A 27,766-nucleotide genomic window follows, 5' to 3' on the forward strand; every position below is an offset into this window, starting at 1 on the left:
CTCTGTTTTCTTTTAGGAGTTTCAAAGTTTTAAATCTTTGTTTTAGATCTTAATTTTTAGATCTTAATCTAAACTTAATCTTAAAGTTTTAGATCTTAATCCATTTTGAGTTAACTTTTATATATGATGTAAGACGAAGTCCAATTTCACTCTTTTGTATGGGCATATCTAGTTGTCCCAACACCATTTGTTGCAGAACCTATTCATTCTTCATGGGCTGTCCTTAGCACACTTGTCAAACATCATTTGACCATATACGTAAGGGTTTCTTTCTTGGTTCTTTATTCCATTGGTATTTATGCAGGTCATGCTATGGACATTCTTATGCAAGTGTTTTCTGGACATATGTTTTCCTTCTTTTAGGTATCAGGATTGTAATTGCAGGGTCATAGGATAGGTATATGTGTAATTTAAAAATTGCCAGATAGTATTCTGAAGTGGCTGAAACAATACTTGGTATTATCAGTCTTTTAAGTTTTAGCCATTTTGTTAAGGTAGAGTCACTTTTTAAAATCTTTTGATTGAATTGTTATTTAAGGATTAATTTGAGATAACTTTAGGTCCTTCGATATGTTCATTTTTTTTACTCTTCCCACTAGAGTATAAACTTTATTAGATGCTATTTGCTACTTGATTTCTGATATTTGCTGACATTGAGCATGTAAGCAATGAAAGTTTATTTTGAATGAATGAAATGAGTGAACAAATAATTAAAACATGCATATTTACCTTTTTCCTGATAACTCTGGGATTTGTATGCGTCAGATATATCTAGGATCTTCTCCAGAGTCAAATAATTAGTCATGAATATTTTGGTGGGTGGGCTTCTCAGGTGGCACCAGTGGTAAAGAACCTGCCTGCCAATGCAGGAGACGTAAGTGAGCAGTTTCAGTCCCTGGGTTGGGAGGATCTCCTGGAGAAGGTCATGGCAATCCACTGTAGTATTCTTGCCTGGAGAATCCCATAGGCAGAGGAGCCTTGCAGACATGACTGAAGTGACTTAGCACAGCGCAGCACATTTTGGTGGCTGACTCACCTTAGGAAAAATATGGCAGGACAAAGTGTTAGGAATCTATATTCAGTTCGCCAGATGCCCATAGTCTCCCATTGAACTATATTTTAAAACTTAACAGTGTAGTAACATTAAAAGGCAGGATAGTTTTAGAAATTAGGAGAAGCAGTTCATCTGTAGAAACATTGTTCAAGGACTTTAGTTTCATTTTTTACAACCATTGAGTTGCTACTAATTTTAAAGGAAATGAATTATTTTTGTAATACAGGTTTATATTCTGTCTAATCTTTGTAATACAGCTAAATCTTGATTGTTGTAGTATTGATGATTTGACTTATGAACTATCCAGAACCTTTTATTTCTTCTTACCTGTTTTCTTTGATCCACTTTGCTGTTCTAAATACTTTCACCAAACAATTATCAGAAAAATTAGCAGAGAAAAATAAGAAAGAGAGTAGAGGAATAAATTGAAGAAGGAAATAAAACACTCAAGCTGCCTATGAAGTTTTTCCCATTAGCACAAATATCGTGAATTTAGAAGTGACTTTTATAGAAGGACTTAAAGTGGTTGCCGTAATAATCCCTAATGTTTTAGCAATTTTAATGCTGTATTTATATATAAACAAACATAGTCAAAGTAATCAGGTATTTTATATAATCAAGTATTACAAAATTTACATCAACATTTGAATTTCTGGGTTTGAATGCCATCTATTGTTATATGGATTCATTTTCTTTTGCTGCTCTTTAGATATTGCATAACAAAAAATATATTTGTTTTCTGTACTTTATGAAGCTTTATCCTATAAAATATAATTTCTCTGTAATGAGATTAGATGCAGTCAGTGGCTTGAGGACCCAATTTACCTACTGAAAAAAGCCTAAGTTCTCCTTTATTTGTTTTTATTTTCTCCCCAGGGATTAATACACATTTTGAATAGTCATAGCTGTTAAAGTAAGACTTATATATGGTTTTGTTAGTGCAATCTATGAAAATGTGAGGATTATATTACTATGAGTAATAGTAATGCTTATGGTAATGCAGTATAAGACTTTAAAATAAATTTTTTGTCCTTATATTTCACATTGCAAGCAGATGTAAAAGTATTAAATATTTTTGGCCCTTCTAGTCTGTGCAGTATTTTGAGTCACATCCAATTTAATGACTCTACATTATTATATTCTTTCCCCACCAGAAAGTGAAATAAAGAAAACCATTTTACCCTTTCATAACTACAGCAACATGAATGAAAATCTCAATATAAAGGATGAAAGAGTTTTAGGATACACTTCAAAAAATATATCTTTGGAAGATGAAAGAAGTCAGTTGCATTCCAGGAAAAAACGTTTTTTATCATATCCAAGATACGTGGAAGTTATGGTTACAGCTGACTCTAAAATGGTTCATCATCATGGACAGAACTTGCAGCACTACGTACTAACTCTGATGTCAATTGTAAGTAAACCTAACGGGTCCTTTGTATTTTCTAAAATGTTTTACATAATATTTTTTTCACATATATTGACAATTTCCCCAAACTTTAGATGTAAGCAAATTGTTTATATTTAAGCCAAAATATCTTAATGAAATTTAAATAGCTGTTTATAGCAAGTATTCCATTCTGTTACTTGGACAACTTTTAAAAAAATCTAAAAACCTTTTGAACAAACCACTTAGAGAAAGTGCTCCAATCTTGACTTCATCATGTGAATGACTTCTGCCCCCTAGTGACAGAACTGATCTTTTGCCCTTTGAATCTGAATTTTTTAATCTTGTTTCTGTATAGATGAAGGGGATACTAATTTTACTACTACTGCATTCACCAAATCAAATTGGGACACATCTTTTAAGTTATAAAAGTATTTATGGTAATAAAAGGAACTTTATTATTAATAGAGCTGCTTTAACAAACTTGGGATGTAAGACCACAGAATCTTGAGATCGTGGCATTCGATCCCATCACTTCATGGCAAATAGTAGGGGAAAATGGAAACAGTGGCAGATTTTATTTTCTTGAACTCCAAAATCACTGGATTGTGACTGCAGCCTTGAAATTAAAAGACATTTGCTTCTTAGAAGAAAATGACAGATGACATAAGTCTGTCTAAGATGACAGACTTAGACAGTGTATTAAAAAGCAGAGACATCAGTTTGCTAACGAAAGTCCATAAAGTCATAGCTATGGTTTTCCAGTAGTCATGTATGAATGTGAGAGTTGGACTGTAAAGTAGGCTGAGTGCTGAAGAATTGATGCTTTCAAACTGTGGTGCTGGAGAAGACTCTAGAGAGTCCCTTGGATAGCAAGGGGATGAAACCCGTCCATCCTAAAGGAAATTAACCCTGAATATTCATTGGAAGGACATGCTGAAGCTGAAGCCCCAGTACTTTGGCCACCTGATGTGAAGAGCCAACTTGTTGGAAAAGACCCTGATGCTGAGAAAGATTGAGGGCCAGAGGAAAAGGGAGTGATAGAAGATGAGATGGTTGGATGGCATCATAGACTCAACGGTCATGAGTTTGAGCAAACTCAGGGAGATAGTGAAGGACAGGGAAGCCTGGCGTGCTCGAGTCCGTGGGGTCTTAGAGTCAGACACAAGAGTCAGGCAGAGTCAGTCAGTCATTTAGTGACTGAACAACAGCAATGAAGAATCAGATCACAGTAGCTGTAAGAACTTTTGATCTGATGTTAACGTCTCTGTTGAGCAGTGGTGGTGGCATATGAACAGATTTCCAGTGCCAGTGAAGAACACCAGTTCTGTGTTAGTGGTAGCTCTCTATATACATAAACGGACATAGGCACACATGTACACATGTATGGGCTTCCCTGGTGGCTCAGGTGGTGAAGAATCTGCCTCCATGCAGGAGACCCAGGTTTGATTTCTGGGTGGGAAGGATCTCTTGGAGAAGATCCCCTGGAGAAGGGAATGGCTACCCACTCCGGTATTCTTGCCTGGAGAATTCCATGGACAGAGGAGCCTGGTGGGCTACAATCCATGGGGTCACAAAGAGTTGGACACAACTGAGCGACTAACACACACACACACAAATATATACACACATATACCTACTGTCTGCGACTTTCCTGGATTAAGTCCTGTTCTTTTGAAGTAATTGCTAAAAGCAGCTCTTTCATGCTCAGGAGTATCTTGGTTTAGCTGATGAAATTTATAGTTTCCTCTGTTTATACACATTCAGGGTATTGGATCATATGTTATATTCACAGGGAGGGAATTCATGTCTGCTTGGCTGAAAAGATGGGACCAGGACACATCTATTATAAATTTCACTTAGCAAGAACTCTCCCATCAACTTCATTGTGAATGGAAAGACCCTAAGACCTTGTTATTTTCCTTACATATAGCATTTTATTTTAAACTCTTATAAGTGCTAGGAATACATTGCTTCTGCTGCCTAAACAAAGTATCTGATATGAAATGAGCACTCAATAGTTAGTAAAAGAATAAGTAAATAAATGATTAAGGTAATGCTTTTTTCAGAATAAGTGACGTTATGATGGGCAACAAACAGGTATCATCTAAAATGATTTTTTTGAAATTTGTGCAGTGTAGATGTGTTTTATTTACTTGAATTGAATTTTTAAAGTGACAACACAGCTCTACATACAGATTTATGTTGATTACCTTTTAACCTCTGAATGTGAAGTAACTATCTAGCTGTATAATTATCTAGATGTGTAATTATTTAGATACTGGTGTCGCATGTTCATTGTGAAGGGATTCTAGTGAGAACATTGACATGAAGGATGCTGATTGATTTATAAGAAACTATATCATTTATATGGAATAGTGTGGGTTAAACTTGGAAATTTTATATGGTTGAAGAAGATATTCATTAAGAAAACTGGGAAGGTGATAGAGATACTGAAGAAAAATATTAGATTTTATAAGTACAACAGGTTTTGATGTTAAGTGACCACTCCCATATCAGTGCTTTGGAAATACTGACTCTAAGAGGTAAAGGAACACAAGAGTAATTTTTGAATAGTTACTTACAGTTTTGGGGATGGTGCCATCCTCAGAAAAGTTTTGTCATATGTATTTTATGATAAAAATCATTATAATCACAGTATCAATAAAAGATACTGTGATGTACCTTGTGAAGTTGTCCATGGGGGCTTTAAAATCAGAATTCATCAGTGACAAAGTCAACCTCCTGACATCATGGAAGGTAAATCTGGTCTGAGATTGCTTGAAACCGAAGACGAATGCATGCACGTACCATTCCCTCGGTGTTTAATCCCATTAGGAGAGCCCGTTTCAGTTAAGATGAAATGTTCGTAGATTCTGTCAGTTAGCTTGTGTTTAGCTTTCTTTCACAGGGAAATACTGCCACAGTTGAGGAATGGGGGGATATTCCAAATATAGATGTTGTTGTTTAGTTACGAAGTCATGTCCGACTCTTTTGCAACCCCATGGACTATAGGAGGAAAAATTTAGGAGGATAAATCTCCCTTTTGAGGTAGTTTTGGTTTTGTACATGCTTTCTTTCCTCTTCAGAGGTCTGATTTCGGATGACTTCAGATTACCTGGGTTTTTTGTTTTCTCTATTCCTTTTTTCTTTCATTAAATGTTTAAATAAGAATATAGGAAAGTCAGCAGACTTTATGATTTTGGACATGCATTGTTATTTTATTAGATAACAATAGTGGTTATAGCTATGTTTGTAGATGTAAACCATATTAAAGGTAAAAAGAAACTTGGAGAAAGAGTCAACAGACTTGTTTTGCTTGGGAGTTTCTTAGTTTTAGTATTAAAAGTCTTTATCCCTGGAAATCCCTGAGTGCTGAGCAGACAGGGACAGTTGGTCACACTACATGGAGACTCGTCAAATATAATCCAGCTTGTTTTATCTGCACTTGTGAAGTCCATTTCCAGATTGCTCTAAAGAAGTAAGAGGAATGCTGTCTCCCCAAAACTGTCCCCAAATGTTGCCAGTTGAAGAAGAAGCCATTCAAGTTTTGTGTGTGTCCTAATTTTTAAAGAGACATTAACTGTACTTATTCAGACACACTTGGCGTATTGCTAATATTTTTTGGTCATAGTAATTTAGGAAAAAGATGAGAACATGTGATTTAGACCTGGAATATGATTGAGAGTCATTTAAAGAAAAGTTCAAAGTGATGAAAGAGATTTTGTGTTGAGCTCCAGATATAGTGGGGGAGATGGCTGAATGCTTTCAGCGTTGAGCTGATGGATTGTATACATACGTTAGAGAGGGGATTATCTAGCTTTACTCATCCCATACAAAGTAAACAATTCTGCTGTCTTCTCAAACTTTTCCTTTTCTTTCAACAGTTTAACAATATCTGACTGCAGTGGATATAGAGATAATGTGTGATTTAATTCACCTTTTAGAGCGTTTTACTCATGTTGTAAAAATAGCTTAGTGATCTCCATTCAAAGAGTTTCTAGAAATAACATTAAAATTAGCTGGGAAAAGCACATTTGTGTGTATAGTGTACCTAATGAAACAAGTATGTGTTAAATGAACAGAGATGTTCAGTTTTTCACTACTCTAAAATTTTTCCTTAGAGAATTTGGGTGATATTATCAGGTTAAAATGTCGTTTTAAATTCATTATTAAACTATTAACATGTATTTAAATTAGGAAAATTACTTTTCTCAACAGATTTATTTTGATATGCAATGACTTACTGTTTAATAAACCTTGGAAATATTGTCAGAAGCCTCCACACTCCTTTTGTTTACAAAGTTTGATGTGATAATATTCACCTTGTTACAGATTTAATAATGTAAATTTCAAGAGCATCATTTGTCAGGCATTAGCCCTATTTTTAAAAACGCAGTTGCTATTAGAGGCATTTATCAACTAGAAAGTTTCACCTACATTACACTTACTTAATATCATTGCTTTCAATTCTTTGAGTTGTCTTTACTGATGTTATTTAGGATGGGGAAAATTTTCAACCACATTAGAATAAAAACTAATGATTTGCTTTTGTATATCACGTTCAACCATTTTATGTTACCTTTTCCTTCAACTCAGTGCTCTACCAGTTCTTCATTCTTTGCATATATTTTCTTTGGACATATGTGGAATGTCATTTTCTAACTTAAAAACAATAATATCTTTCTGACGAGCAAGGATCTTTGTAAAAAAATCTGTTCACTTTGTTAAAATCAGTTTTTTTATAGATAATTTCAAAGGTGAAGGTGATCAGAAGGTACAAATATCCAGTTATAAGATAAATTACTCCTGGGGATGCAATGTACAGCGTGGTGACTGTAGTTAGCAATGCTGTGTTTTGTATTCGAAAGTTGCTAAGAGATTGATTTAAAAAGTCCTTATTAGAAAAAAAAACTACAACTATATATGGTGATGGATGTTAACTAAACTTATTTTAGTGGTCATTTGCAATACATACACACACACACACACACACACACACACACACACACACATATCAAATCATTGTATGCCTGAAACTAATACACTGATACATGTCAATTGTCTTAGTTTTCTTAAATGGCTTTCAAAAAACCATGGTCTGTAAACATGCTATATATGAACATTTGCTGAAGCTCTGTTTCAAAATAGTTGGTCAGTTAATAGAGATATAATTTGCTTCATGCTTTGCACGAACTGTATGTTGCCTGAGATTTTCTTTAAAATATTTAAGCAATTTATAGCATTTATTTTCCTTTTGCAATCTATAAAGCAATGTTTACTATTTTATGAGGCCTGCAAAGCAATATGAATTCTATATGCCGGGGAAAAAAACACAGAATAAAAGATTGAACACATTTTAATTGGATCAATAAAAGTTCTAATGCATAACACTCTAAAATGGAGTGATTACAGTTATATATAGTAATATTACATGGTTTTATAGAACAGAAAAGATACCTTAGAAATCTGATCTAGTGTTTTCTTCAGTATAGTCTGTGGGGTGGGATACTAGTCCTGAAGCTTGTTCATGGAGGGGAAAAGAGAATTTGGCCAGGCAGTTGAGTGAGACGCTGCATATAATAAATACCTCTCTTGTAGATTTAATATTTATGTATGTATATTAGCCTAGTCAAGACTCCATGAAGATATCTTTTTACTCAACTTTTCTCCAACTGTGGAATAATTTTTTTCTTTATTTAAAAAAAAATATTTATTCATTTATTTGGCTGTACCAGGTCTTAGTTGCAGCATGTGGGATCTAATTCCCTGACCAGGGATCGAACCTGGGGCCCCTGCATTGGGAGCTCAGAGTCTTAACCACTGGGCCAGCAGGGAAGTTTCAATTTTTTTCTTTAAAACAAATGTTCTCACACCCTTTTCTCAACAGCTTCTGGTGAATACTAATCCAATACACCAGGGCATTGTGACCAAGGGTTTTTGGTGTTCAGTGTGGTGGGGGGTATAGAGACAAAAAGTAGACAAATCTATTTCCAGAGCTGGCCAACTGGCTTGTAACTAGTAAGAGCCAGAACTGAATTCTAGGTCTGCTGTCAGTGTAGGACTTCTGAGGCCGTGGTCACGTGACTGTAGCAGGATAGTGTCTCGGGGTAGGGCATGAATCACATCCGGGTCTGAAATAACTTCTGTGCCAAGAGCTATTTAGGAAGTACTTAGGATAGAGTGCTGAAATTTCATAAGATCAGACAAAAGTAGTCAGAGCTGAAGCTAGACTGCCTCGGGTGGAAATCACACTGTTGCTTCCAGCTACCTAACCTTGAGTGTGTTATGAATTTCTCTGTACCTTGATTTTCTTATACGTAAAATGGACACAAAATAGTTTCCAGCTCATGAAATTTTTTGTGAGAATTATTAAATGAATTAATACATTTAAAACTTAGATCACATCTGATACACAGTAAATATTCAATAAATATTATTTCTAGTTATGTATTTATGAGGAAGTTGCAAACATGATACCCTATCATTACGGTGGCCTATTATGGGGTGGCAGTTTTAGGGATAAGAGAAGCATGTTGTCATGATAATTAGAAAGGCTTCTGAAATAACAAGTAGGCCTTCTGATCATTTACCTGCTTGATTCACCATTCAGCTTAATTGAACAGTTATTAAATAAAAGTACCTCTAAATATCCAAATACTGTAAAATATATATATGTATGGAGTGTGAGCACATAGATTATAAACGTCAGTGCATAAAACAGCAAGAAGTAAGTGTCTACAATTAAATAAGCAAAATGACCTTGAAGAGATGTGCCATTTAATTTTAATTAATTAATTTTTATTGGAGTGTACTTGCTTTACACTGTTGGGTAAGTTTCTGTTATGCAACAGTGCGAACCAACTATCTGTATACGTATATCCCCTCCCTCTTCAGCCTCCCTCCCAACCCCCGCCGTCCCACTCCTCTAGGTTGTCACAGAGCACTGAGCTGAACTGTATGCTACAAAGCCTCTTCCCACTAGCTCATCTGTTTTACACATGGTAGTGTATATAAAAACATGGCATTTTAGTGTAAAAACAAAATACCATCCTGAGGATTTTTTGGGAGGTATATATGAATAATTATTTAAGTTGAACCATCTGTGTCTTTTACCCCTGGAAGACCGAATTTTTAATGGTATTAGGTAAGCCAGTAGATATTTAATAAATTTTGAAAGAGATAAAACTGTGAAGCTTTTGGATCCTTTGCTTTCAATTTGCCATTCTATGATAACTAATTTGAAACACATGAACTAGGATAAACATTATATATAGCATATGCCTTTTCTTCTGAATGTAGTAAAAATAGCTGTCATTGATCACTGTGACCCAGTTCAGTTCAGTCGCTCAGTCATGTCCGACTCTGTGACCCCATGAATCACAGCACGCCAGGCCTCCTCGTCCATCACCAACTCCCGGAGTCCACCCAAATCCATGTCCATTGTGTCAGTGATGCCATCCAACCATCTCATCCTCTGTTGTCCCCTTCTCCTCCTGCCCCCAATCCCTCCCAGCATCAGGGTCTTTTCCAATGAGTCAGCTCTACGCATGAGGTGGCCAAAGTATTGGAGTTTCAGCTTTAGCATCAGTCCTTCCAATGAACATCCCAGGACTGATCTCCTTTAGGATGGACTGGTTGGATCTCCTTGCAGTCCAAGGGACTCTCAAGAGTCTTCTCCAACACCACAGTTCAAAAGCATCAGTTCTTCAGTGCTCAGCTTTCTTCACAGTCCAACTCTCACATCCATTCATGACCACTGGAAAACCATAGCCTTGACTAGACGGACCTCTGTTGGTAAAGTAATGTCTCTGCTTTTTAATATGCTATCTAGGTTAGTCATAACTTTCCTTCCAAGGAGCAAGCGTGTTTTAATTTTGTGGCTGCAATCACCATCTGCAATGATTTTGGAGCCCCCCAAAATAAAGTCTGATGCTGTTTCCACTGTTTCCCCATTTATTTCTCATGAAGTAATGGGACCAGAGCCATGATCTTAGTTTTCTGAATGTTGAGTTTTAAGCCAACTTTTTCACTCTGCTCTTTCACTTTCATCAAGAGGCTCTTTATTATGTTGAGGTATGTTCCTTCTATTCCTGCTTTCTGGAGAGTTTTAATCATAAATGAGTGTTGAATTTTGTCAAAGGCTTTCTCTGCATCTATTGAGATAATCATATGTTTTTTATCTTTCAATTTGTTAATGTGGTGTATTACGTTGATCGATTTGCGGATATTAAAGAATCCTTGCATTCCTGGGATAAAGCCCACTTGGTCATGGTGTATGATTTTTTTAATATGTTGTTGGATTCTGTTTGCTAGAATTTTGTTAAGGATTTTTGCATCTATGTTCATCAGTGATATTGGCCTGTAGTTTTCTTTTTTTGTGGCATCTTTGTCTGGTTTTGGAATTAGGGTGATGGTGGCCTCATAGAATGAGTTTGGAAGTTTACCTTCTTCTGCAATTTTCTGGAAGAGTTTGAGTAAGATAGGTGTTAGCTCTTCTCTAAATTTTTGGTAGAATTCAGCTGTGAAGCCATCTGGTCCTGGGCTTTTGTTTGCTGGAAGATTTCTGATTACAGTTTCGATTTCCTTGCTTGTGATGGCTCTGTTAAGATGAAAGCATTTCCTCTGAAATCAGGAACAAGACAAGGATGCCCACTCTCACCACTACTATTCAACATAGTGTTGGAAGTTTTGGCCACAGCAATCAGAGCAGAAAAAGACATAAAAGGAATCCAGATAGGAAAAGAAGAAGTGAAACTCTCGCTGTTTGCAGATGACATGATCCTCTACATAGAAAACCCTAAAGACTCTACCAGAAAATTACTAGAGCTAATTAATGAATATAGTAAAGTTGCAGGATATAAAATTAACACACAGAAATCCCTTGCATTCCTATACACTAACAATGAAAAAACAGAAAGAGAAATTAAGGAAACAATACCATTCACCATTGCAACAAAAAGAATAAAATACTTAGGAGTATATCTACCTAAAGAAACAAAAGACCTATACATAGAAAACTATAAAACACTGATGAAAGAAATCAAAGAGGACACAAACAGGTGGAGAAACATACCGTGTTCATGGATTGGAAGAATCAATATTGTCAAAATGGCTATTCTACCCAAAGCAATCTATAGATTCAATGCAATCCCTATCAAGCTACCAACGGTATTTTTCACAGAATTAGAACAAATAATTTCACAATTTGTATGGAAATACAAAAAACCTCGAATAGCCAAAGTAATCTTGAGAAAGAAGAATGGAACTGGAGGAATCAACCTGCCTGACTTCAGACTCTACTACAAAGCCACAGTCATCAAGACAGTATGGTACTGGCACAAAGACAGAAATATAGATCAATGGAACAGAATAGAAAGCCCAGAGATAAATCCACGAACCTATGGACAGCTTATCTTTGACAAAGGAGGCAAGGATATACAATGGAAAAAAGACAATCTCTTTAACAAGTGGTGCTGGGAAAACTGGTTAACCACTTGTAAAAGAATGAAACTAGAACACTTCCTAACACCATACACAAAAATAAACTCAAAATGGATTAAAGATCTAAATGTAAGACCAGAAACTATAAAACTCCTAGAGGAGAACATAGGCAAAACACTCTCCGACATAAATCACAGCAAGATCTTCTATGACCCACCTCCCAGAATATTGGAAATAAAAGCAAAAATAAACAAATGGGACTTAATGAAAATTAAAAGCTTTTGCACAACAAAGGAAACTATAAGTAAGGTGAAAAGACAGCCCTCAGATTGGGAGAAAATAATAACAAATGAGGAAACAGACAAAGGATTAATCTCAAAAATATACAAGCAAGTCCTGAAGCTCAATTCCAGAAAAATAAACGACCCAATCAAAAAATGGGCCAAAGAACTAAACAGACATTTCTCCAAAGAAGACATACAGATGGCTAACAAACACATGAAAAGATGCTCAACATCACTCATCATCAGAGAAATGCAAATCAAAACCACAATGAGGTACCATTACACGCCAGTCAGGATGGCTGCTATCCAAAAGTCTACAAGCAATAAATGCTGGAGAGGGTGTGGAGAAAAGGGAACCCTCTTACACTGTTGGTGGGAATGCAAACTAGTACAGCCACTATGGAGAACAGTGTGGAGATTTCTTAAAAAACTGGAAATAGAACTGCCATATGACCCAGCAATACCACTTCTGGGCATACACACTGAGGAATCCAGATCTGAAAGAGACACGTGCACCCCAATGTTCATCGCAGCACTGTTTATAATAGCCAGGACATGGAAGCAACCTAGATGCCCATCAGCAGATGAATGGATAAGGAAGCTGTGGTACATATACACCATGGAATATTACTCAGCCGTTAAAAAGAATTCATTTGAATCAGTTCTAATGAGATGGATGAAACTGGAGCCCATTATACAGAGTGAAGTAAGTCAGAAAGATAAAGAACATTACAGTATACTAACACATATATACGGAATTTAGATAGATGGTGGCGATAACCCTATATGCAAAACAGAAAAAGAGACACAGAAATACAGAACAGACTTTTGAACTCTGGGGGAGAACGTGAGGGTGGGATGTTTTGAAAGAACAGCATGTATATTATCTATGGTGAAACGGACCACCAGCCCAGGTGGGATACATGAGTCAGGTGCTCGGGCCTGGTGCACTGGGAGGACCCTGAGGAGTCGGGTGGGGAGGGAGGTGGGAGGGGGGATCGGGATGGGGAATACATGTAACTATATGGCTGATTCATGTCAATGTATGACAAAACCCACTGAAATGTTGTAAAGTGATTGGCCTCCAACTAATAAAATAATATTAAAAAAAAAAAAAAAAAAGAGGCTCTTTAGTTCCTCTTCACTTTCTGCCGTAAGGGTGGTATCATCTGCATATCTGAGGTTGACCCTGACCTAAATGCTTTTCTTTAAAATAACTAGTGTTCTTTATTCTTTAGTATTGTTGCTTTTGTTTGTTTTTAATTGGAGTATAATTGCTTTCCGATGTTTTGTTAGTTTCTGCTGTATATTGAAGTGAATGGGCTATATGTATGCATATATCCCCTCCCTCTTGAGCCTCCTCCCACTGCTCCCTCCTGCGCATGAGGTCATCACAGAGCTTGGATCTGAGCTCCTTGTGCTAGACAGCAGCTTGCCACTAGCTGTGTGTTTTGCACGTAGTGATTGCATGTCCGTGCTGCTGTCTTAATTTGTCTCACCTTCTCCTCTCCATTCCCCTCCCCCCCACCGATATCCACAGGTCCCTTCTCTATGTCTGTGTCTCTATTCCTGCCCTGAGAATAGGCTCATCAGTGCTATTTTTCTGGTGACCTAAATGCTTTTTGTACACCATCTCATTTAATCTTTATAGCAGCCTGGTCATTAGGTGTTATCAACAAGTGGCAGTTAAAATTTGAATTAAAAGGACTCTGCCTCATAACATTGACCATATTGCATAATTACTTGAATTATCTTTTTTCCCAAAATTAAATTTTAAAAGAAATTTTGCTGAAGTAATATATTTAAAAACGTAGTGTCAGAACACTGGGGATGTGTTTCTAAATTCTAGCTGGTTGGTTGGTCACTTTTCAATCAAGGAGCCACATCTGTTTCCTTCTGAAACTGAAAACATTTTTGTGGTTATTTTATAGTTTATATTAAATATCAGATTGTCATTTGTAGGCAGCACATTTCAGGCAATGCATAGATCAATTACTCATTTAGATACTTCACAGTGCCTAAGCTTTTTTCTCTGGAGGACCAGGAATGCATGTTGGCCAGTGACAAGTCTTTGCAATTGGCTTTCATTAAAAGAGCCTTTGTGCCTACATTTGAGGTGCTTTGTTTACCTTCTAGTTTGACTTAGGGAAGCATCTACTTTTAACCTCACATGATCAGAGGATAACTCAGAGGCACACATATGGATATACTTTGTTTTTTATAATAGATGCTCATTTTCCATGTAACCTTCTATATATTAGTTCAGCCATAGATTTTTCCACAGCTGCCATTTTAAAGTGAGCAATACTGCAATACTAGCCCATCAGTTTGAAATTGCCAGTCATCTTCCTGTCTCTGTTTAACTGGACACTTAACTCCACTGGGGTGACCATCACCCTTACCAAAAAATGCTAGAACAAAAGACATCACTGCAGGTAAAATGGTTAATCTGTATTTGTGGTTGTATAGCTAAAACAATAGGAAAAATGCTAGAAAGTTTATTTAAGTTCATGCTGACCTACAGGGTCAGCATTTCCAGAGATGCTTTTGGGTCTGGTTCTGATGGTTCTCATGTTATTCATTATGTTGAAGCAACTTTGGCTGATAGGATCAGGGCTCTATTACTGGTACTTCTAGGAAACTGTAAGCTCCACAAGGTCAGGGACCATCTTCTCTTCCCCGTCTTTGGGTCTGTAGCCAACAAAGGAAGGAATAGTTGCTGAATATTAATTAAATAAATGAAAGAAGTAGCACCTCCTGAAGGAATTGCTGTCTTGGTTTGGGCAGCGGTCCAGGAGATGGTGATCCACATTCAGAAGCAATTTTCATGGCATGGGTGGCCCAGCTTCAGAAAGGTGTGTCCCTACAGAAATCCTAGGCAGAGGTGTTGGTCATGGAATACACTCTTGCTATCTGACAGCCTCCATGGTGGCTGTAGGAGGAGGATTTTAATTGATGAATTGTACTACACTTTCACTATGAGTCACAAACTGAGCCCATGCAGAGTCCCTTGTAGAATTGCACTCTCCAATTTTTGAGAGTGGAAGACCAGATTGTGACTTCTTCTGTGGCTCTTTGCTGACTCGATGGACATGAGTCTGAGCAAGCTCCAGGAGTTGGTAATATATAGGGAAGCCTGGTGTGCCATAGTCCATGGGGTCACAAAGAGTTGGACACAACTGAGTGCTTAAACTGAACTGATGACTCTTTGTGATTCTTGATGAATTTGTCTCCATGGCTTCTAATGGTGCTAAGCAATTAAAAACCATAAGCATATTCAGAATTGAAAATATCCAACCATGGCAAGAAAGATTAGGTAAAACTGCCGAAGAATAGGTAAAATTTATGTGTTTATTTTTATGGAATATTTTGAACACATAAATTGTGAATTGTGACACAGAATAGAGTGAATATTTTGGCGAATCATCTAGAACAGTATTTCCAAGCCCCAGTGCATATTCAGATGCCTTGAAGATCTTATTAAACTAAAGATTCTGACTCACTTGTCCAGGTGGGGCCTGAGAGTTTGTATTTCTAATCAGTTCTAGGTGATATGGATGCGGCTGATCAATGCATTAATCTCAGTAACAAGATCTAGGATACTGTTTCTCAAACTTGGCTTCACTGCTGGAATCAGAAAAATGCCAGGGAGTTTTAAAAGATACTGATGCCTGGGTCTCAACCCTAGAGATTCTGATTTAGTTGATAAGGGGGGATGTGGCCTGAACTTTAAGGTTTGTGAAAAGCTCCCTAGGAGATTCCAGTAAGCAACTGAATTGGAGAATTGAGGCTGTCAGATTGCTTTTAATTTCCTTTTGAGAAAAAAAATATTGATTGTAGGCATCAAATCTTATACTTTTTCCTTGCAGGTTGCAGCAATCTACAAGGACTCAAGTATTGGAAATCTTATAAACATAGTAATTGTAAAATTAGTTATAATTCATGATGAACAGGTAAGAAACAGTTCTAAAACTAATATTCCTAGTTGTAGTAGGCTCTTAGCAGGAACATATGTATGTAGATCATGAAATGGGATAATTGAAAAATACATGTTAAAAATCTTGATTCAGAAAGGAATGAGGTTGACTTTTTCCATCATGATGGAAATGAAATGACAACAGAGGAAGTCACAGAAAGTAATAAACAATTTAAAAAGTTAAGGTTGATAACAATCAGGTATTCACTTTTTATAATTCTACTGTTAGATTTAAAATATGATAATTTTTAGAAGTTATTTTTTGATCCAACATTTTGGATGCTTACGTTGAGGAGCATCTAATTCAATTCTGTTTTGATCACAGCGGCTTAAGGATTGCTAAAATATGTTTGAGGTATGAGGGAGCAATGAAGTGACTTCTTCATTTGCCTATAAAAATGCTATTTAATGACTTGCATAAACACTGACAAGTTTGGAAGGGAGAGGGCATGAATGTTTTGATGTAATATTGAATTGCTGATTTTTTTCGTGTGTAGGAAGGACCAGTCATCAGTTTTAATGCAGCGACCACGTTACGCAATTTCTGTTTATGGCAACAAACTCAGAACGTTCTTGACGATGCCCACCCATCCCACCATGACACTGCTGTGCTTATCACAAGGTATGATTCTAGAAACAGCCCTTCCTTTGAAATTGCTTACCCTTTCTCTCCTGCATGGTCACTAGTACTTCCTGTTACCTTAATTCTCTCTCAGTAGTACATAGTAGTGTTCTATGAGAACTTGTATTATGAAAGATACCCTTGAATGAAAGCATTCTTCTGTTTCTTTCAGACCAGAGCACTGGCCTGATTTCCTTAGGAAATTAGCAGCAGTAGGTTGCTAAGTAATGGCTTGACCTAAACAAAATGATTTCCTTATTATGTTAGTGACAAAATAACAGAATTAGGAAAATTATTTGAAAATTAACATAGTTATGGAACTGAGAATGCATTTTGTTTCTTCCCTATTTGACCTTCCAGTCGCTTGGTAAAGAAAGCCTCTGAGTTTATTTTGGACTCCTTATACTTTAAGAAAAAAAATCTATCTGCTCCGGTTTTGTTGCTTAGTGTGTATCTAATTACCAGGCTGCTTTTGCTAGGCTTTTTCTCAACCCTGTTTATTTATATGAAAGAGCTGCTATTATTATAAAATGATTATTTTACAAGTACATTGTTAATTCACACTGTTGTTTTAGCAACCGTCATGGTATAAGAATCCCAGGTTTGTAGTTTGTTTTGCTTGGTTGGTTGGCCAAAGCGGGAAAAAATCTTTTACTTGAAGGTCAGACTCAGAAATTTTGACTTTCTAGAACCCTGAAATGAAAACCTTTAGTCAATGTAAAACAACTGACGCAGTGCATGTGCTTTATCTGTTTTCCAAACTAAAGCAGAATTGACTCACATTTATACACTGTATTCTAATGCCCTAGGTTATGGCCAGAGATAACAGATTAAAATGGGAGGGAAGAAAAGGGCTCTAAGAGGAGACCACGGGGAAAGAGACTAGAGAACTGTCGTATTGAATGGTTAGAGACTGAGTAATGCAGAAGCAAAAAGTTTAAGCAACTTGGTAACATTTGAGAACATCATTATTTTGCAGCAGAGAATAATAGCTGAAGTTCATAATGATATTGAAACATCAAGAAAAGAGTATTACATATACTACTGCAAAGGTAAAGGCAGAGAGGTGAAAAATACATTAAGAAAGCTTTTCATTGAAATTGATTAAGCTCCAGCTGTTTATAGCACTTTCATACTGTACCTATTGGCTTATTGGTGTGCAAAAATGGTGAATTACTCTAGACTTAAACTTATTGAGAGCTTGAGAGAACTGGATCTTATGTCAGTTTAGGGCAATAGACATGTCAAAATTAAAGCTTTTTTATCTTTGCTTTGGCTTGTTGCAAAAATATTTTCTGAAAATGCTTCAAAATCTTTTGTTTTAAGGGAAGACATTTGTGGAGCTAGAGAGAAATGCGACACGTTAGGTAAGTTATTTTGTAAATACAGCTTATGTAATTGTTTACTGAATTATTTAGGATGATGTTTAGATTATCTTTTAATTTATATTAATCATTTTGTTTAGTTGTCTTGATTAATGATTATAGTGTCACTATTATTTGATTTTTGCTTCTATAAGTTTTAAAGAATATTAGGAACTACTATTTATATAACAATGACTAAATATTAAGTGCTGTGCAAAGCTTGACATATTTAAATTAAAGTATTTTATTGTGTATCATTTGATCCATACGAAATAGTACATAACAACTTATATGCAAATTTAAAGCAAGAAAAAGAAAGTGAATAGCCATGAATCCACTATCAGATTTATGAATTAGGTTTAAGAATTAGAAATTTAGCAGTACTGTTCTATGGCCTGTGCTAAGTCCTTATTCTAGCCCTTGCATTTCCCCAAGAGATAACCAGTTGCATACATTTTGTATGTGCCAGTTCCTTCCATTTTTTTGAAAAATAGTTTTATAGTACTTGTATGTATTCTTAAAAGAAATGGCTTGATTATGCTTATTTTTGAGCTTTAGTTCATGCATTTTCACTATTACACAATATTTCAACCACGCTTCACATGTCTTTATTCTGTCAGTGAATATTTGGGCTGATTCCATCTTTTTTCTATTAGGAACTTTATTATAGGACCCTAAGGTATTTTCCTAAGATTAGAATTTCATGTCATTAAGGGTGCTCATGTTGTTTATAAGATACACCAAGTTATTTTCTAAAGTGGTACCAATTTGCATTTTTTATCAATAGTGTATAATCATTCCTTTTGATTATATTCTTATCAATACAAGAATCTTCAAATTTCTCATTTTTGCCAATCTAAATTTAATGTATTTCATGATAGTAGTAATTTTCAGTTCTCTGGTCACTAATGAGTCTGGACATCTTTTTAATATATTTACTAGCCATTTATATATCTTTTCTGAGAGGAATGAAATAAATGAAAAAAAATTGCCTGTTTTTCTGCTGTAGTACTTTTCATTTTCTTATGCCTTTTAGTGTTCTTTATAACTTCTTGATACCAAACCCTTTTTGGATTATATGTATTGTAAATATCTCTTAATGATTAGTTCCTTAGTGATTATTGTTGTGTTTGTATGAAAATGTATACTGTAGATGAATTTATAATTTTAGAGTTAGAAATTTTATGTCTTATTGATGAAATTATAGCCTTCTAAGTCTTCTGTAGTGCAAAATCTGAATGTATTATTCTGTATCCTTATAAGGATTTAAAAATTTGTCCTTTCACATTTAAATCTCTATACTATTTGAGTTTCTTTTGATATGGTATCAAATAAGGCTCCAGTTTTGTAAGATTCTTTTCTGTGTGGATATCCAGTTTCCTGAGATCATGTTTTTATTAGTTTCCTAGAATTTGCAATGCCTTTCCTTAGAATCTGCAATGCCACATATAAAATTTCTATTTGTACTGGCATGTGCAAACATCCTGCTATTTCATTAATCAATACTTTTTATTTAGTTCATCTACCAATTCCATAAATTCAAATTATATAGCTCTATAATAAATCATCATAATTCATAAAGTATATAACTCCATCTATTTTTCTTCAATAGCTTGTGGCTATTCTTGGACCTATGATCTCCTATAAAAATTTTATGCCAGTATGTTAAGTCATTATGGAACAATTATCTGTTTATGAAGGTCTTTTAAAATATTTTTTAGTAGTATGTATTATTTTCTTTCAGAGTTTATCATGCCCAACTTTCATTTACCTCTTTTATTAGTATATTGGTGTGTGATGTTGATTGATAGAAATACGACAAATTATTTGCATTATTGATTTTAAATAGAGACAACTGATTCATTAATTAATCTCATAATTTACCCGTGGGAATTTATATCATTGTGAATCATGGTTGTTGTTCTTCCCCTTCTTTAATCCTTATAGTATTCTTTCCTTTTTTTTTTTAGTCTTTTTCTTTTCCTTGTTTTTTTTTTCTTGTCTTTTAGTAAGAGAAAAACCTTGTTGAATGTTGAATAGAAATGATGATGATAGCCTTTTTTTCCTGGATTTTAAAGGGAGTTTGTAAAGTTTGTAAAGTTTCACCATTAGGAGCAATATTTGCCACAGGATCTTCTTGGCTGATAAACTTATCATAGTTTTCTGAAACTTAGAAAATGTTTATTTTTTATTAAAAAAATTTGCAGACCTAGAAATGATATGATTATTTTAATCTTATGAATTCCTTTTATGAGTTTTGTAACACTAAGTCAATCTTGATTAAGGTTTTTTTTCTTTCTTTTTTTTGTTTCTAAACACACCACTAGATTTCATTCCATGCATATATTTTCAGGAGTGAAATGACCTTCCTTTGACTGTATTTGTCTGATTTTGATACTGTGAGGAGAGAGCAAATTAGCCAAGATGGCCTGATCAGGCTCTCTCATGGCAGGTTTTGTGAATAATAACTATGTAACAGCTGAGATCACTTCTAGCACTGCACATGGGCATCACTTGGTCACAAGCTGCGTTATGCCTCATGCCCATGAGAGCTTCACCATAAAAGCCCTAGCTGCTATGGCATTGGGGCTACGTTGGCGTGGCATCATGGTTATGTTATATGAGGCTATGTCATGGCTATATTACCGCTGCATTATGGTTATGTTGTGGCTGCTGCTCCGACTGCCGCGTGAGTCAGGAGAGTGGCTGTGTTATGGCTGCTGTGGCAGCCAGGAGAGAATAAACGTGTCTGTCGTTCCTACGGCTCCTTCTAGCCTCTTAGCTCACGCCTTGTCTAGCCTGGGTTCAGCGAAAAGTGCGGACAGTGTGAACAGTGAGACAGTTGGTGTCAAGAGTAGGAACAGCGACACAGATACCAAAGTTTTATCCACCAGGCCAAATTTGTTGGGAGTATATTGTTTCTTTTCCCATTCTCTGGAAGGTTTTATGTAGTGTTGGAGTGATCTGTACCTTGAAAGCTTGGAAGATCACACCTAGAAAACCATCTGGGTTTTATCTTTCCTGTGTGGAAATATACTTTGCCATTTAATTTCTCCAAGGATAATCAGACTTAAAAAAAATCTTTTTGAATTAAAAACGTTTTTTTCTAGATATTACACCATTTCTTTCAGTAGTAAAATTTATAACTTATTCTCATAGCATTTTCTTTTAAACTCTCATCTATAGCTGTCTACAAGCCTCATTTTATTTCTGATATTTTTTGAACTTCTTTAAATGGATAAATTTCAATGAAAAATTGTCTATTACATTTGTAGTTTTTTAGAGGATCAACTCTTTCTTTTAATTTCATTTTTATTTCTTTAATTTCTGCTTTCTCTCTCTCATATTTCCCCAGTTTGCTTATGTTTGCTTAGCTCCCCCCAAGTTTTTCTTTTCTAATTTTGTTGTCTAAGACTCCCTGTTTATGTCAAGGTATCATTTTGCTATATCCTACATGTTTTTATAGATATTTTCAATGACATTTAAAATTTAAAAATTCTAAGTATATATAAATCCATCATGATTTCTTCACTTATTAACTAGACTTATTAATTTAGAAATGCATTTGAAATTTTACAAATGTACCGAGATTTACTATTTTTTATTGAATTGCATTGTAGCTGCAGAACATGATCTATATGATGCCCATTCTTTGAAGTCTTTTGATGTCACCTGTTGGTCTATTGTTCAGTCACTCAGTCATGCCCGCTGCAGCACAACAGGCTTCCCCGTCCTTCACCATCTCCCAGAGCTTGCTCAAACTCATGTCCATTGAGTTGGTGATGCCATACAACCATCTCATCCTCTGTCATCCCCTTCTCCTCTTGCCTCTGTATTTCCAAGCATCAGGGTCTTTTCCAATAAGTTGGCTTTTCGCATCAGGTGGGCAAAGTATTGGAACTTCAGCTTCAGCATCAGCCCTTCCAATGAATACTCAGGACTGATTTCCTTTAGGTTTGACTAGCTTGATCTTGTAATCCAAGGGTCTCTCAAGAGTCTTCTCCAACACCACAGTTCAAAACCATCAGTTCTTAGGTGCTCAGCTTTCTTTGTGGTACAACTGTCACATCCATACATGACTACTGGAAAAATCATTGCTTGGTGTAGATGGACCTTTGTCAGTAAAATAATGTCTCTGCTTCTTGAAATGCTGTCTAGGTTTGTCATAGCTTTTCTTTCAAGGAGCAAGTATCTTTTAATTTCAAGGCTGCAGTCACCATCTGCAGTGATTTTGGAGCCCAAGAGAATAAAGTCTGTCACTGTTTCCATTGTTTCCTCATCTATTTGCCATGAAGTGATGGGACCAGATGCCATGTGCTTAGCGTTTTGAATGTTGAGTTTTAAGCCAGTTTTTTCACTCTCTTCTTTCACTTTCATCAAGAGGCTCTTTATTTCTTCTTTGCTTTCTGCCATAAGGGTGATGTCATCTGCATATCTGAGGTTATTGATATTTCTCCCAGCAGTCTTGATTCCAGCTTGTGCTTCATCCAGCGCACCATTTCTCATGCTGTACTCTGCATATCAGTTGAATAAGCAGGGTGACAATACACAGCCTTGACGTACTCTTGTCTCAATTTTGAATCAGTCTGTTATTCTATATCCGGTTCTAGCTGTTTCTATTTTACCTGCATACAGGTTTCTCAAGAGACAGGTAAGGTAGTCTCATTTCCATTCTTTAAGAATTTTCCACAGTTTGTTGTGATCCACACAGTCAAAGGCTTTAGTATATTCAATAAAGCAGAAGTGAATGTTTTTCTGGAATTCTCTTGCTTTTTCTGTGAGCCAGTGGATGTTGCCAATTTGATCTTTGGTTCCTCTACCTTTTCTAAATCCAGTTTGTACATCTGGAAGTTTTCTATGTAAGCTCTCTCTATGTGTATATAAGATGGAGAAGCTCTATATAGTCAGCAAAAACAGGACCAGAAGCTCATTGAGGCTCAGATCACGGACTCCTTATTGCAAAATTCAGACGTAAATTGAAGAAAGTAGGGAAAACCACTAAGTCATTCAGGTATGACCTAAATCAAATACCTTTCGATTACATAGTGGAAGTGACAAATAAGATTCAAGGGACTAGATCTGATAGAGCTCCTGAAGAACTATGGACAGAGGTTCATAGCATTGTACAGAAGGCAGTGATCAAGACCATCCCCAAGAAAAAGAAATACAAAAAGGCGAATGGTTGTCTGAGGAGGCCTTACAAATATCTGAGAAAAGAAGAGAAAAAATGCAAAGGAGAAAAGGAAAGATATACCCATCTGAATGCAGAGTTCCAGAGAATAGCAAGGAGGGATAAGAAAGCCTTCCTAAGTGAACAATGCAAAAAAAAAAAAAAAAAAAAAAAAAAAATAGAGGAAAGCAATAGAATGGGAAAGACTAGAGTTCTTTTCAAGAAAATTAGAGATACCAAGGGAACATTTAATGCAAAGTCAGACATAATAAAGGACAGAAATGGTATGAACCTAACAGAAGCAGAAGATATTAAGAAGAGGTGGCAAAAATACACATAAGAACTATACAAAAAAGGTCTTAATGATCCAGATAACTACAATGGTGTGATCACTCACCTCAAGCCAGACATCCTGGAATGCAAAGTCAAGTGGACCTTAGGAAACATCACTAGCAACAAAGCTAGTGGAGGTGATGAAATTCCAGCTGAGCTATTTCAAATCCTAAAAGATGATGCTGTGAAAGTGCTGCACTAAATATGTCAGCAAATTGGAAAACTCAGCAGTGGCCACACGACTGGAAAAGGTCAGTTGTCATTCCAATCCCAAAGAAGGGCAATGTCAAGGAATGTTCAAACTACTACACAAGTGCTCTCATTTCGCATGCTAGCAAGGTCATGCTCAAAATCCTCCATGCTAGACTTCAACTGTATGATCTATTATGTGGTCAATTAAAAAATGTTTGTGGATGTTCAAACAGAATGTGTATTCTTAACTGTGTCTGTCAAATCAAGTTATGCTGTCCAAATCAGCTATGTATTTACTATTTTTTTTTTTTGCTTAGTAGGACACTTACCTGAAACATGAATATATCTTTGTTACTGTTTATTTTTAATTTGACATTAAAATTTCTTCAGTTACAGTATTCAGATACTTTGTTTCATCTATTTTTGGGCTAACCTATTAGGCGCATATAAGTTTGATTTGAACTATGTGCAGTTGTATCATGACTTTTTATCTCTAATAATGCTTTTTAAAGAAAATGTAGTCATTATAATTTTATTTTTGTAATACTATGTCTGGCAATACTATAACCAGTCCAACTTTTTCTTGTTTAATATTTGCTGGATATATCTTTTGTTTCAGTTTTTCAGAGTCTCATTTCTTTAGATACATCCATCATATAATTGGATTTTAAAAATTATATCCATAATAATCTTTGTTACTACCAAAGTTAATCCATTTGCATTTATTATAATTGTTTTCCACCCTTTTATTTCTTTTTACCTTCATGCTTTATCTCTAATGTGTATTTTATTGTTTTTTTCTTTGGCTGTATCTAATTTGGTATTTCATTCATCTTCTGAATTTTCCATTTCAACATGTTTTGCAATTTCAAATATTCTCCTTAGTTGTTATTCAAAATCTGCCTACTTATTTTGTTCATACTCTTTTTATATTTGCTCATATTTCTCATTGCCTTTCATATTTACTGAAACATTGTATTTGGAGTAATTTTATATTCCATCTTTGACAGTTCCAATATTCTAAACATCTGATAGCAAAATATGTGGTGTCTGCTCGTTTTCTCCTATGCTTACTTGTTTGTATGTTTCATGATCTCTAAGTGTAAGTTCATATTTTTATAAAAATCATCCATAAGGTTAGTGGTGGACTGCTTAAAAAGTGTTCTTTCCTCTAGAGAGATTTTCAGTTGTTTTTTCTATCATCTGAAGGGTGTTAATAACCAAGGTCCCTGACTTAAGGCAGAGACTTCAGAATCAGATCCTCTACTTTGAAGCTTCCTCTAGCAACCTCTTATTCTCTGCATCATATTGCTTTTATCAGTATTTGCTCTCAGAGTAACTCCTATCCTTACTCTTCCTTGCTTGCCATTTAGGATTTAGCACATGGTATAAAGCATGTGTGGCTTCCCTTGTGACTCAGCTGGTAAAGAATCCGCCTGCAATGCGGGAGACCTGGGTCCGATCCCTGGGTTGGGAAGAGCCCCATGAGAAGGGAAAGGCTACCCACTCCAGTATTCTGGCCTGGAGACTTCCATGGACTGTATAGTCCATGGGGTCACAAAGAGTTGGACACAACGAGCGACTTTCATTCACATGATATAATTGTTTATATGTATATATGCATGCATTATTAGGTATGAGATGGGCAGGGAGAGAATATATCTTAGGTTTTGGAGGTGTGGGGCTTTGATAGTTCTCATACATCATGAGCTCAGTATTCATTTAAAAAGTAGTTTTTATTACTGGATGAGTTTCTTTGTGGTAGAAGGACTGTCTAGAAGTTAATCTTCCACAAATGTGGAAGTAGGCACCTGCCACTCTAATTTTTACAACAGACCTCATTCTCTTCTCCTTGCAAGCTATTCTCTAACTTTGTAGACATATTCTATATAATTAGATATATTTATATATCTAGATGTATTATTCTATATATCTAGGCTTCCCAGGTGGTGCTTGTGGTAAAGAGCCCACCTGCCATGCAGGAGACAATAAGAGACGCGCTTTGATCCCTGAGTCAGGAAGATCCCCTGGAGGAGGGTACTGCAATCCACTCCAATATTATTGCCTGGAGAACCCCATGGACAGAGGAGCCTGGCAGGCTATAGTCCATATGGTCGCAAAGAGTTGAACACAACTGAAGTGACTTGGTACTCAGATATATATGTTCTATATTTCTTAGATTATCTTTTCCTTGTTTTCACATATTTATACTAAAAGTTAATATGAATATATTTGCTATATTTTTAAAAAATGATTTAATGCTAGACGTTTTGGGTTATTCACTCCCCATTCATTTTTTGCAGTTTTCAGCTACTCCTGTGCACATAAATCATACTGATGTCTAGAAACATAGACTATGCAAATCAAAGTAGTCCTGTTATCCTTGAAATCAAGAGTAGCAGTGACTATAATGATAGTTGATATATTTGAGTGCTTTTGTATCAAACACTACACTACTGATTTAATCTTTACAACAAACCTATGAAGACCTATTTTTCCAATTTTACAAATGAGGTAAATAATTTGCCCAAGGCTACACAACTTGTATTAACCCAAGTTTTAGTATTTTAGTTTCCCTTCTAAAATATGTGGAAAAATAACTAAGAATAGTTCTTAATAACAAATACAAGATACTGGCAATAATTACTAGGTTTCCTGCTTATATCTCCTTTTGCAAGTTTTGTTGTCTTAGTCTCTGGGCATATTTTACAAAGTAAGTTAAAAATTGTCGTTATTCTTCAAGATGATAGATTGGTGACTCTGTGCAGCTTCTTGCACTTTCAAATACAGGGAATCTGTGTCAAATTTGGGCTGTGCTAGTTTATTCTATTAATATCTCTGCCAAGTTTTAGAGAGCCCTGAATCAGAATGAGTGAATCTAGGCATAAATTCTCAGCTAACTGCTTGGTACTGTGAGGCTATACATTCATTTTGATTTTTGTTAGTCTTGTTTATCTAATGGAGATGCTTGAGCTTGATCTTTAATCATATGCAATGCTAATTTTTACAGATATGTCATGTGACTAAAATTTTCAACTTAGAATATATCCATCTTTAAGCTGGAAGGAGTTGCCATTTCTTCCTCTAGGGGATCTTCCTGACCTAGGAGTTGAACCTGGGACTCTTACATTGCAGGCAGATTCTTTACCATCTGAGCTATGGGGAAGTCCCACCCATCTTTAAGCATGAAGCAAAGTTTGGGTGGTAATGGAGTCAATGAACAAAGTGAAAAGTGGAAGTGTTAGTCACTCAGTCATGTCTCTCTGCTACTCCATGGGCAATGGCCTGCCAGGCTTCTCTGTTTATGGAATTCTCCAGGCAAGAATACTGGAGTGGGTATATTCCCTTCTCCAGGGGATCTTCCCAACCCAGGGATTGCACCCGTGTCTCCTACATTGCAGGCAGATTCTTTATGGTCTGAGCCACCATGGAAACCCAATGGAGTCAATATTGTATTTCAAATACCCAGCACTGTAAGTGAATAGTACAACTGGGACTGAGCCACTAAGCAAATTGAAAATATTAGTGAGAGCAAGGGAACAGCACATATTCTTAAAAAGCAATGTGTAGTGTTTAACTTATTTTGACAAAGGAGAAATATGAAATTGACTAAAAATTGCCCATATGGTATGAATTTTAAAATCTTAAAGAAAATAATAATTCTCTCATTCTTTCTCAGAGGACTATTAAAGAAAGAATATCTTTCTTTTTTTCCTTCTTGCTTTGGTCTTGATTCTAACTAAGGAAAAGTTCTTTTGGGGGGGACTTTGCCCAAGCAAGGCTTTTTGGCATTAGAGTCAGAAAGAGGGCATCTTTTATTTTTGTTAAGAATGTATTGGTGAGTGAACTCAGTCTGACTTTTTCCCCATATTTTTAGATTATTTAGTTAGCTTCTATTTCTTTTTTTAGGCACATGTGATAGGAAAGACCTAAAACACAG

General features: G+C 35.8%; 1 protein-coding gene across 1 annotated transcript in view; it reads left to right on the forward strand.

Moving 5' to 3' along the window:
• The window catches only part of ADAMTS20 (ADAM metallopeptidase with thrombospondin type 1 motif 20), a 194,942-nt gene that overhangs the window by 43,869 nt on the left and 123,307 nt on the right, over positions 1 to 27,766 (forward strand). Inside the window, exons 4-7 of the mRNA XM_065932168.1 lie at positions 2,209 to 2,468; positions 16,039 to 16,122; positions 16,643 to 16,767; positions 18,094 to 18,134. Coding sequence (XP_065788240.1) covers positions 2,209 to 2,468; positions 16,039 to 16,122; positions 16,643 to 16,767; positions 18,094 to 18,134 — 510 coding nt within the window. The remainder of the gene's footprint in view (positions 1 to 2,208; positions 2,469 to 16,038; positions 16,123 to 16,642; positions 16,768 to 18,093; positions 18,135 to 27,766) is intronic.

Source organism: Muntiacus reevesi, chromosome 4 (assembly GCF_963930625.1).
Source record: "Muntiacus reevesi chromosome 4, mMunRee1.1, whole genome shotgun sequence".
Taxonomy (NCBI): Eukaryota; Metazoa; Chordata; class Mammalia; order Artiodactyla; family Cervidae; genus Muntiacus; species Muntiacus reevesi.